Source organism: Talpa occidentalis, unplaced genomic scaffold (genome assembly GCF_014898055.3).
Source record: "Talpa occidentalis isolate TD23 unplaced genomic scaffold, MPIMG_talOcc4v2.1, whole genome shotgun sequence".
NCBI classification, from domain to species: Eukaryota; Metazoa; Chordata; class Mammalia; order Eulipotyphla; family Talpidae; genus Talpa; species Talpa occidentalis.
In genome coordinates, this window is record NW_026555331.1 from 121,603,363 (window position 1) to 121,615,425 (window position 12,063).

The window sequence follows — 12,063 nt, forward strand, 5'->3', positions numbered from 1 at the left end:
CAACAAACTAAGCAACCTCTTTTATGTATTATTTGCTCTGCAGAATAATGCAGGGCATTGTAATCATCCATTATTTTAGAAATCAAGAATAAATCTTATCTACAACATTCTTAATTTAGGCTGTAAAGCAGTAAGTGGAATACAGATTACTATATTCCATGAAGAAAATGGATTCTGTTAAACATTTCTAATTATAAGATGATCTTCCAGGCATGTATACTTTCTATAACTATTTGCTGGAGCATCAACATTTGACCCTAGCCAAAGATTTTCCTTTATGAAGGCAATAGAAAAATACAAATCTAATACTACATAGCCTACTAAACTTAAATACTCCTTAAATTATCTTTTATTTTTCCTCCATCCAAAGATACTTAGAACTAGTAAGTTATCTGTTTAATGGAAATATTTCCTAAGGAACTAAGTGAGGCATTTTATAGTAATGATAATGAATAAAGTTTCTCACTATACCATACATCTTTTAAAAGGTTAAGATGCCAAAAGAAGAAAAAAAAAATGTATACCTGATATATTATTTCTGTTATGAGACTGAATGATCTATCATTAAATAAATATAAAATTGACTTAACAAGTTTTAAATGTTATGCAAGTTACACCTATTTTTTTAAAATAAAAATTAAGCATGTTTATGTGTTTTAAAGAAAACAGCAATTAATGTCACACGGATAGCCAGTTAGTTGGGGGCGCTGAGAGGTTGCCCTCCTAAGCCTCACCTGTCGAATGATACTCTTCACACAACGTACTGGGAGGCCTTGGTAGTTGGACTTGATGATCCACTTGAGGAGATGGTGGCCAAGCACCTCAAAGACCATGCAGACATCTGAGACACAGTTAAGGATCAACTGTGAATACATTTCCTGGAGTTACTGAAAGCTGCCATCACTGTGGCACTTGGCAAAACCTTCACTTCTCTATAAAATGCAACATCTATACCTGCAATAATACCAGAAGTAGCCCTCTGCTATTTCTCAGCAAAATCAAAAGGCCTAATACTTATTAAGTACTTGGTATGTACCACATATTATTTAAAGTATACTCATTACAACCTTAGGGAAAAATAGTGTCATTCTCAAGTATAAACAAGGAAAGCAAAACCTCAGAGAGTTTAAAGAACTCTCCTGGGTTTTATATTCCAAAAGTGCCGCAGCTGTGACTAATCCCACACTTACCTGGGTGCTCACTCTTCTCAGCCACTCCTCCTCAATGATCAGCCATAGTGAAAATAAGCAAGACTGAAAGTTCACTGAGGTTTATGAGGGAAAAATAAAGAACTTCCTGTCTTAACTGTCCCCCCTGCCTAAATTTGTGCAAAACAGATCACATAAAACACTTCATAAAAGTCACCAAACACAGTGAAGACCATTTGATCTTTTCCTTCAATGATCTCTCTCATTGGATACCTGGATCAATTTTAATACTTAAAGCAGTTTTTAAGGGTCTCCTTTGTGGTGCAGGGGTTAAAGTTTCAGCGCTATCAAGCTATCACCAGCCATGAGTTCAATCGCAGGCCAGGGAGCTAACCCACATGGCACAACTAACCCACATGTCTCACCCACTGCTCTCCTCAGCAGTGTATTTCAATCGATCCACCTGTTCTGTTCCCCACTCTGTCTCTGGTGAATCCTCTCACCACCACCACCACCCACCCCACCGGCCCAACACCTCTGGCCTGTACACCAATTCTTGTATGCATAAATAAATACGTCCAAAAATTATTTATTTATGCATACAAGAATAGGGATGCAGAGGTCAGCGGTGTGTGTGGCGGGGGCGGGGGGGACGGAAGGGGGGGGTGGATTCACCAGAGACAGAGTGGTGAGAAGAGGCCGATCTACTCAAATATACTGCTAAAGGGAGCAGCGGGATAGTCAGAAGAGGTCTGCTATGCCATGTGAGTCAACTCCCTGGCCAGGATCGAACTCATGCTGCAATGGTTGCGGATAGCTTGATAATACTAAGACTTAACCCCTTGTGCTACCAGGGAGGCCCAATAAATAAATCTTTTTTAAAAAAGCAGTTTTTAAGAATGCATACTCACAAGATAAGATGTCATTAGGAACAATCTGTAATGATGGCTTTAGGGCCAACCTGTAATGATGAAACCTCAGAAATCTGGTGTTTGCAAACCATTTCCAGTCCTACCACCAGCCCTCAAAAATTATGAACTGCTAAAGTCCATCACACAAGCTCATGTCATTCACACAAGAGTTTAAAAAGCCCTGAAGCCCTTTATGAATATTTTGTTTATCCCTGGAGGGTAATAGATTAACTTTAAAGACAGTTAATTGATTTAGTATTTTTTAATATCTGGATTTACATCATAACAGAAATATTTTTAATTAAAATAAGAAAAGTGTTTCTGCAATGTTGAAGAACTTGCGCACTACAGGCTTAGACGTAGATCATCTAAAAGCTAGAGTTTTTATTTCCCAGGCTTATTACCAAAATGGCAAACTAAAGGCTGAAGTTAGTAACCACCTAACAACCGAAGCCCAAGATTTCTAAACTATGAGCACTGACAAATCTAGACTATAATGGTTTCTTAGTATTTAACAGTATAAATAGCTACCAAAATGTATGTACACAAAAACTCCATTCAATTACAAGGCAAGTGGTTTAATCACAGAAACTCTCCCTGTTGGTTGTTCCAGGAACTGACTGCAGATCTGAAACAAGAGGAATGGCTGCAATGTCTGCCCAGACTCACTCTGAGAAGCAGGGAAGAGAGGGACCAGCTCATTCTATCAATCAAGAAGGATAAAATGAATTCAATAGTTAGCAGAAGTAAACTGGAGGAAAAAAGCAAGGCGACATTAGTCTTCACTGGTACTTGCTGGTAGCCTCAAATGCCATCTTTGGAAGTAAAATAATCGCAAATATCTAGGGTGTTAGGAGAGTGCTTCCTGAAGGAATAAGACCTAAAAGATGAATAAATTGTATATCTTTGTGGATTTAAATGGGGAGAGGGTTTGTCCTCAGACACTAGTTTGAGCAGGTTAAATATCAAAATGATGGACCTGTTCCAAACATGATAAGCCAAGCATACAAAAGGCTACCTTTCATGAGCCAACAAAAATAGGAAGAGGGCCTCCCCTGGTGGCGCAGTGGTTGAGCGCTGGGCTGTGAAGTTGCCTGCAGCCTCTGCAGCGCTGGTTTGATCCCTGGCTGCCGGCGAGGGTCCCACATGGCGTGCAGACCTCTCCTGCCACCCGCTGCTCCCCTCAGCAGTGTACTTCATCGTTCTGCCTGTTCTGCTCCCCGCTCTTGCTCTGGTGAATTCTCTCACCCTCCCGCGCTTCTGACTGTACCCAGTGCTTGTATAAATAAATAAATAAATCTTTTTTTAAAAAATAGGAAAAGAACTTTCTGGAAACTAAAGGCAACATCTTCTCTTCAATCTGCTAAAGCTCTAAAATCACAGATCTTGGATGACTGCTGTCACTACCCCTCCACCCTATGAGACTACTTTACCAATGCCCACGCACAGAGAAGGAGAAGATGAGAGAGAACACCTTTCAACATTGTCTCTTCCTGTGCCTGCAAAGACTAACGAACATACAAACAACTTACCAGCAGCCCAGTCAAAACTGATAACATCAAGAGAGAAAGGGAAGTCATGAAATGTCCTTGGCTCTATCTTCTTGTCAGACACATTTCTTTACCACTAGGGTCTTAGAATTAGGACTAAGGTCTTCCTATTTAGAAAGCAAAAGTAACAACTAATCTTAGAGCTGACTAAGAAACTTTCCTTTCATTAATATCCAACAAGATAATTTCTGTATTAAAAAAGCATATACTGCTGATTTTTGATGAAAAAGAAAAAATTTAAGTTGAGTAATCTTTAAACAACTAATGTAAGTGATACAGACTTAAGAGGAAGACGACTTAGGAAAAAATAGCCTTTGCTGAAATGTGATTGAAACAAGTCTTCAAAGGGCCATTTTTGCACTATCAAAGAAATCTGAACAAAAATTATGTCATACAAAGTTTATTTTATTTGACTTTTTTTAAGTCCATATTTTTTAAATGACATTTGTAGAGGTAAAAGAATATGATCTCTTGAACCTGTTTTGCAATAATTTGGCAAGAGAGAAAGAATATATGAAACAGTTGTTGTATCAGATCTTGATTACTGAATACTGGTGACAGATTTTATATAAAGTCACTGTCTACACTCTAATTGTAGTTTACTACTCTACTCTCTAATTTTATAAATGTTGGAAACTTTATAATGTTTTATTTAAAGAAAAACTGTGCTCTCTACTATTGACAATGACTTATGTCAGAGTCATCAACTAGTACAGAAATCACTTCACTTTTACAAGGCTTTTTTTTCCCCCCAAAGTAGAGAAACAAGGAGGAAAGTAAATAAAACAAAATACTTCCCATATTCACCTGGCAGAAAGATGATCGTCTGCACGATTAAATATAACTTTGCGGGCCTCCCTGGTAGCGCAATGGGTTAAGCACCGCACTATGAAGAAATGCGCGGCCTCTGCAGCACGAGTTCAATCCCCGGCTGGCCAGGAAGAGACCCACATGGCGCAGCAGACCTCTCCTGACTCGCCTGCTACTCCCCTCAGCAGTGTATTTCAGACAGTCTGCCTGTTCTGTTCCCTACTCTATCTCTGGTAAGTCCTCTCACCCCCTGCATCCCTGGCCTGTACCCCAGTTCTTGTATGCATAGTAAATCTTTAATAAATAACTAAATAAATATAACTTTGCTATGGTGATATCTACAGAGCATTTTCCTTTTAGCGTCTCAGCCTCATCTGATTCTTAGCAGTTGTTGGAGGAAACCCGGCACTTGTATACTGGTTTTTAGAAGTTTAAAGCAAAAAGAAGTGTTGGCTTACGCTTCTGTCTACCAGCGCAAAAATAAACTTCACTAGCATAAAGGTAATTAATTTATTCTATGCCAAAATCAAATCAAGTTGTAAAATAATTTTTTTAGATGTTGCTATACCTAAACCTGCAAAAGGCTCTTGCAGAGCACTCCAAGCACACCATTTTGTAACACTCTGTGCCAAAACTAGAGTTTTATGTGGGAAGTGATATGGTACTCAAGAGAACTTTAAATGGGTATGAAACATTTAATGTAAAAGTAAAAATGTAAAATGAAAACAATTGTGTATTTCAGCCATTGGAATTAACAGAATAGTCAGAAAGGATACGTATTCCATTCATGCCTGAAATCTTGAAGTCATCAATTAGCTGTACTACCATATCTTTATTTGGATCATTGGGATCACTTTCTCGAACCTATGGGAAGAAAAATGAATTAAAGAACACATACTGAGGTGAAGGTCATTTGAATTATACTAACCAAAACTGTTTTTAAATGTGATATTTAAAAAAATAAAAGATTCAATACGAACATACAAAATAAATTCAATTTTAATTTAGTAAAACTTGAAAAATCCCTCCATAAAATTTTCAGCCATTCATTTTTCTTCTTATTTACTTTTTTATACTACTTACACATTTCAGCAATTTTATTTCATCCAGGGCTGTCTCTGTATAATGCTGGGCGCTTTTGACAACTTTCATTGCAACAAATCTTTTCCCCCTAATTAAAAAAAGAAATGCATGTTTTTAATATAATAAGCTGAGGTGATCCTTATAATGACATCCAATAAATAGACACTTTTAATAGGTTTTCACATAAAATAGTACCTTTCACATTGTGTGGCAGCACAATGAAGTGGTGGGTCCACAGGTCAAAACAATCTCTTATAACAATGTTCACTGCGTGCATGTGTGTATGTGTAGTGGCTAGTAATTAGGTTCTGTACTACAGGTCATGGCTTTTTTAAAAAATCAGAAGCCACTGATTGGAAAGAGCCAAACATTATATTTGAATGTTTTCAAAAATATGATGCAGATGTTAACACAGTTTCAATGAATAAGCTTTAGACATAAAGACAGAGGAGCACTATTAAGAACACAGGTAATGAGGGCCTCTCTGGTGGCACAAGGGGTTAAGACATAACCTAAGAAGCTGTCCGCAGCCACTCAAGCACACATTCGATCCCTGGCCAGGGAGCAACCCACATAGCGCAGCAGACCTCTCCTGACTTGCCTGCTGCTCCCCTCAGCAGTGTATTTCAATCGCTCTGCCTGTTCTGTTCCCCACTCTGTCTTTGGTGAATCCTCTCACCCCCCACAAACCTCTGGCCTGTACCCCAGTTCTTGTATCCAGAAATAAATTAATCTTTTAAAAAAATAAAAAGATCACAGGTAATGAACTACAAATGGTGGTGGTGACAGGGTGATGTCTACCTCACAGGGCAGGCCTATGCTAAGTATTTTACATGCCACAACAGAAGCAAGTGTGCCCCACAATCATACTTTGTTATAAAATAATGATGTTGAACTGAACATGGAATCAAATGCACAAAGAATACTTACTGCATATCCCAGCACAGCCATACAGTAGAGAAGTGTCCCCATCCTAGCTTCCTGATAACATGGTACCGGCCATTGAAGAGGTCCCCAATTTTCACTGGGTGATAGCCACCTGTTTTTAAAATGAAAGTTTTTTTTTAATTTCAGAAAACAGTATCTCATCTCTTCCTTTGTCACTTCTTGATGCCATTAAATGGTCTAGTAAACATCAGGTTAAAACGCTTAATAACACATTTTTTCCCACAAGATAGTTTATTAGGAGAAAAATGTCCTACACCCTCATATTAGGCTTTATATCTTTGTTCTCATTTAATTTAAAAAAGCAACAAACCATATAGCAATCTATAGCCAGCAGACTTAAGTGTACATGTGACACACCAGCTCTTGATGTTTCCAAAAAAATTTGTTTTGAGCAATAAGTTAAGCTCAAATCTTTGAGGGTTAGAACAATAAAAATCATCGAAGTAAAAAAATGCATAATTCTGCATACACCAATAGTATATAGGTAACCAATAAAGAAAAATACAATGTATAAAAATGTACCCTACAGGGCCTCCTTGGTAGCACAAGGGGTTTAGACAGAGCCTATGAAGGTATCCCCACTTTATTTTTTAAAAAATATTTATTTTATGCATACACGAACCGGGGTACAGGCCAGAGGTGTGGAGGGTGAGAGGATTCACCAGAGACAGAGCAGGGAATAGAACAGGCAAACTGACTGAAATACACTGCTGAGGGGAGTAGTGGGTGAGACAGGAGAGGTCTGCCGTGCCATGTGGGTATCTCTCCGCAGGCCAGGATAGAACCTGCACTGCAGAGGCTGCGGACAGCTTCACAGTGCTGTGCTCAACCACCTGCATCACCAGGGAGGCCCAATAAATAAATTTTTAAAAAACAAAAACAAACACAAACACACACACAATGTACCCTACAAGGAAAGTTTGCTCTTCTCACCACTCTTCCTTCAACCTCAAAATCCTGCTGGGAAACATTCTTCAGATATTAGCAAACTGACTGAAGAGAAAGGGTATCCTGAAGACTCCAGGGAGCAGCGAGTGGTTAAGGGTGCCTCATAGACATTTAGTATTAAAAACAAACAAACAAAAAAACACTTCACTGCATTTTTAAGTGAAAAAAGCAAGGTAAAAAGTATCAGGCTTAATACACCTTTTTTGTGAAATGCAGAAGAAAGGGTCTAAGAAAATAATGTCTCTGGATGTAAAATGACTTTTTAATCTGTGCTTTTCTATAAAAATTTAAAGTTTTTCCTACAACAAACAATACTTTCCTACTTTTTATAAACATTTGCTTTTTCTTGCAAAGATGTTATTTTTCTATTTTTTTAATCTGCTGAATTCTTACCAACACTCAGTCATGGATGGTTCACATCTCATGTTGAGAGGCTCAAAGCAGTTACAGGAAGCACAAAACCACATCCTTCATTACATCTGTGTCACCCTCTTAGAGGTAAGAGTAACACCTCGAGATACTACAAATATTTTTGAACACTTGAATTGTGCTGAATTAGTGAAGCAGAATTTGACAAGATACTGAGTGTCTAACATTCTGACTGACTCTCATGTCACCATTATACTTGCTTTTCCCAGATTTTAATGTAAAGTCTATAAAAATATTTTGGGCAAAAGATATGAAGTAAAAAATAGTAAATGAGGACTAAGATACACGTGAGTTATTAAATGGATGAAAGTATAAGTAAATTTATTGGGGTGATCACTTCACAATGTATACATGTCAAGTCATTGTAGTATAATACCTTATAGTGTCATATATCAATTACATCTCAACAAAACTAAGAAGAAAATAATGGCTTAATGCTTAGGCCAAACTAAATTAAGTGGTGTCTAAGTATACAATGTATTTTTAAGTCACTGAAATTAACACTGAAGAGGAGGAATAGAAAACTATCATGTTTTGGGCCTCCCCGGCATCATGTTTCAGGCCTCCCGGGTGGCCCAGTGGTTGAGCGCTGGGTTGCGAAGCTGCCTGCAGCCTCTGCAGCCCTGGTTCAATCTCCAGCTGCTCCCCAGCCACCGGAGGAGGGTCCCACAGGGCGCGCAGACCTCTCCTGCCGCCCGCTGCTCCCCTCAGCAGTGTACTTCGGTCCTTCTGCCTGCTCTGCTCCCCGCTCTGCCTCTGGTGAATTCTCTCATCCTCCCACGCTTCTGACTGTACCCAGTGCTTGTATAAATAAAATAAATAAATAAATAAATCTTTAAAAAAAGAGAGAGAGAAGAAAACTATCATGTTTCAATTCAAGTATGAATTAGGGACAGTGTGTTACATACTTTGTCCCATGAAACAACAGTAAACTAAAACAGGTAGCAGGTGTTCCACGAGGGGAGCAGGGGAGGGAGGAGGAAGAAAGGAGGGCACGTTCTATTTGGGAGGTGTGTGATGCTTAAAATAAGAAAAGTAGATTACTGAGAACCTCTTAGCACAATGTCTTAATACAGAAAATGAATCCCTAATAGCAACTGCAAACTCCAGACATCTTTGCTCATGAAATTATTTCAAGGAACTAGTCACATTTCACAACACAAAGTACTTAACAAACACTGATGTCTATCTTGTTTGTTATAACCACCAGTCTGTAGACCATACTATTTCTACACAAGTCTCAGAGTTAGATAGTAGTAGACTGAGAGCTCAAAACTAGGCTTAACTCCAAAGCCTGCATTCATTCTGTCCACCATTAAGAAATATACTCTATTTTTAAACAACCAGAGGACTGTTTCCTGGTTTTAGTACACAAAGAACACTTGATAGCTTAGTATTTATACTTTTTTTCCACAGGCAGTGAAAAAGATAGAAGACCACCATTCCCAATATAATCATGGTGTAAGAGCGACAGTTCCTTTTCTCAATAGGACTTTGAAAGTTGAATGAAAGAAATTACCAGGTTAGTAGAGGTTTCTCTAGAGCCCACAGGCTAGCTAAGAATGCTCTGTCTAATAAAAAACCAGTTATATGAGGGGGACATAAAAGTAATTTTTAAACATAAATATTGAAACAATTGAAAGTACTAAATGTTTATACTATTTCCATTTTTAAAATGTGACATACACAATTGCAAACTTCTGCTTTATATGTTCTCAAATTCTAACTACCAGATTTCTACAGAAAATAGTCTCTTCTGACCATTTTAAGATCACAGAATAGTAACTAATTTACTGTGAGAACAGTGAAGCACATTTCCCCCTAGCAAGCAAATCAACAAATCCCAAGCCTCAAGAATTAGAGGAAAACAGACACTGGAAGTAACTGTCAGAAATTTTTCCAGCTCCCCACAATTAGCAACGTGGACTATAACGGCCATTAGCAGTGAATACTATAATCCACAACACTGTCCAGCAAACAAAGGATCCTGATGAAAGAGTCACAGACTAATCACTTAATCAACAGGCAGTACAGAAACATATCAATAGTGTTACCCACAGTCCTTGCGCATGACATCAGAGTACTACACAGGGGGAAGCAAAGGACCACCATGATTAAGGGATTTGGTTGATAAATTTGTACTTTACTATATAGACTACTTAAAAAAAAAAAAAATCACACCACTTAGTGCTTCCAAGTTTTCCTTTTATTCTTCAAAAACAAATATTTGATAGGATTCAAACACACGACAACAGGAATGTGTTGTTTAAGAAATTATTAGGGTCACTACTCGGGTTTCTTCTCCAACTCCTATTGCCCCACAAACCAAAAAAGCTGTAGCAGTCCCCATTATCAGTACTTTTGCTTTCCATGGTACCAGTTACCCACAGTTCAAGAAGATGGTTTGAGAGACAAACCATATTCACGTAACTTTCGTTTTATTCTACTGGTGTACTTGCTCTGTTTTATTATTGTCAACCTATTATTGTGTAAAATGTCAAAATTAAGCATTATCATAAGTGCATTTGTAAAAAACCACAGTATAAGTGGGGCTCAATACTACCTGTGGTTCCAGCATCCACTGGGGATCTTGGAGCATTAGCCCTACTTGACAAGGGTGGAAGAACTTCTGCAGAACTATAGCTATACCTAAACTATTACTAAGGTTCAAAAAAGGAAGACAATTCTAAAAGTATTCTTTTTAGCTGTTTTGAGGGAACTGTTGGCCAAAGGTAAGTCAGTTTTCCTTTGCCAAATACAAAGTAGATTCAATTGGTAAGAGTGAACCAAAAATTCAGAACTCTACCATAAACAATAATCTGAAAAGATTTTCCACAAAGTCTCTGTCTCTATTAAAGATAATATTAATGTATTAATTTTATTTCACAGATCTAATCTCCCCCTTTCTGATGGTGAGGTTTCTATCCATAATCAGAGACAGCATTCAAAGATCTAAGGAAAGGTCTGAGAATCACCTCCAACAAAACCCTCTTTAAAATAAAAGGTGCCCAAAAATAGATGACTGGATCAAGAAGATGTGGTATATATACACAATGGAATATTATTCGGCCATCAAAAAACATAAACTCATGCCATTCGCAGCAACGTGGATAGAGCTAGAAGGAATTATGCTCAGTGAAATAAGCCAGAAGGGAAAAAGAAAAATACGGGATGGTTTCACTTATAGCAGGAATATAGGGGAACCAAATAAGACATCAGTGTAAAAAATAACAACAGTACAAAACACAACAAAGCAAAACCAGACAATTATAAACCAGAGACATACTGCAGGGGAGGAGGAGGGAGAGGGATCAGAGGGAGGGAGGGAGAAGCACAGGGGACTGTGGTGATGGTGCATGGGTGCCTTGGGAAGGAAATTCTATGGTGACTCAATCTGAGGGGGTGGGGAGAAGCAAATAATTGTCTAAAAATTTTTAAAATGATAAATGTTAAAATAAAAATAAATGTTAAATAAAAATAAATAAATATAAATAAAGAGGAGAGAAGAGGAGAGAGAAGAGAGGAGAAGAGAGGAGGAGAGAGGAGAAGAGAAAAGAAAAGAAGAGAAGAGAAAAGAAAAGGTAAGGGGACCTCCCTGATGGCTCAAGGGGTTAAGCACCGCACTATGAAGCAATCCACAGCCTCTGTAGCACGAGTTCGATCCCCGGCCAGCCAGAGAGCAACCCACATGGTAAAGCAGACCGCTCCCGTCTCGCCTGCTGCTCCCCTCAGCAGTGTATTTCAGTCAGTCTGCCTGTTCTGTTTCACACTCTGTCTCTGGTGAAGCCTCTCATCCCCCCAACCCCCGCATCTCTGGCCTGTACCCTGGCTCTTGTATGCATAAATAAACAAATCTTTAAAAAAAATTAAAATAAAATGAAATAAAAGGTGGTAAAAATAAATTTATCCACAGTATGATAACAAATCCACTTCAGGTCACTGAGAATTTCAATACTTGCTTCCCCCAAAATTATTAAGACAAGTAAACAGAAGAGTATTAAGGACTTCAGCACACAATCAACCAACCTGACATAACCAACATCCTACTGAACACTACATTTAAGAGTAAATATTATTTAAGGATACACTTTTCCCAACAGAGACCACATACTAAGCCAAAAAAAATGTTTCATGAGAAATGAAAAGATGCAACTCACGAAAAGCATATTCTGAAACTATAATGGATTTAAATTGGAAGTTAGTAAGTACCCCCAAAGAAAGAAATTAACACAATTT

At 38.2% G+C, this 12,063-nt stretch overlaps 1 protein-coding gene across 11 annotated transcripts in view; it reads right to left on the reverse strand.

Annotated features, from left to right (window-relative positions):
* The window catches only part of SRPK2 (SRSF protein kinase 2), a 211,693-nt gene that overhangs the window by 40,197 nt on the left and 159,433 nt on the right, over positions 1 to 12,063 (reverse strand). For all 11 annotated transcript variants that reach the window (XM_054692524.1, XM_054692530.1, XM_054692526.1 and 8 more), the window contains 4 exons: positions 6,433 to 6,541; positions 5,503 to 5,590; positions 5,196 to 5,283; positions 735 to 841 (listed from right to left, as the gene is read on the reverse strand). In XM_054692524.1, coding sequence (XP_054548499.1) covers positions 735 to 841; positions 5,196 to 5,283; positions 5,503 to 5,590; positions 6,433 to 6,541 — 392 coding nt within the window. The remainder of the gene's footprint in view (positions 1 to 734; positions 842 to 5,195; positions 5,284 to 5,502; positions 5,591 to 6,432; positions 6,542 to 12,063) is intronic.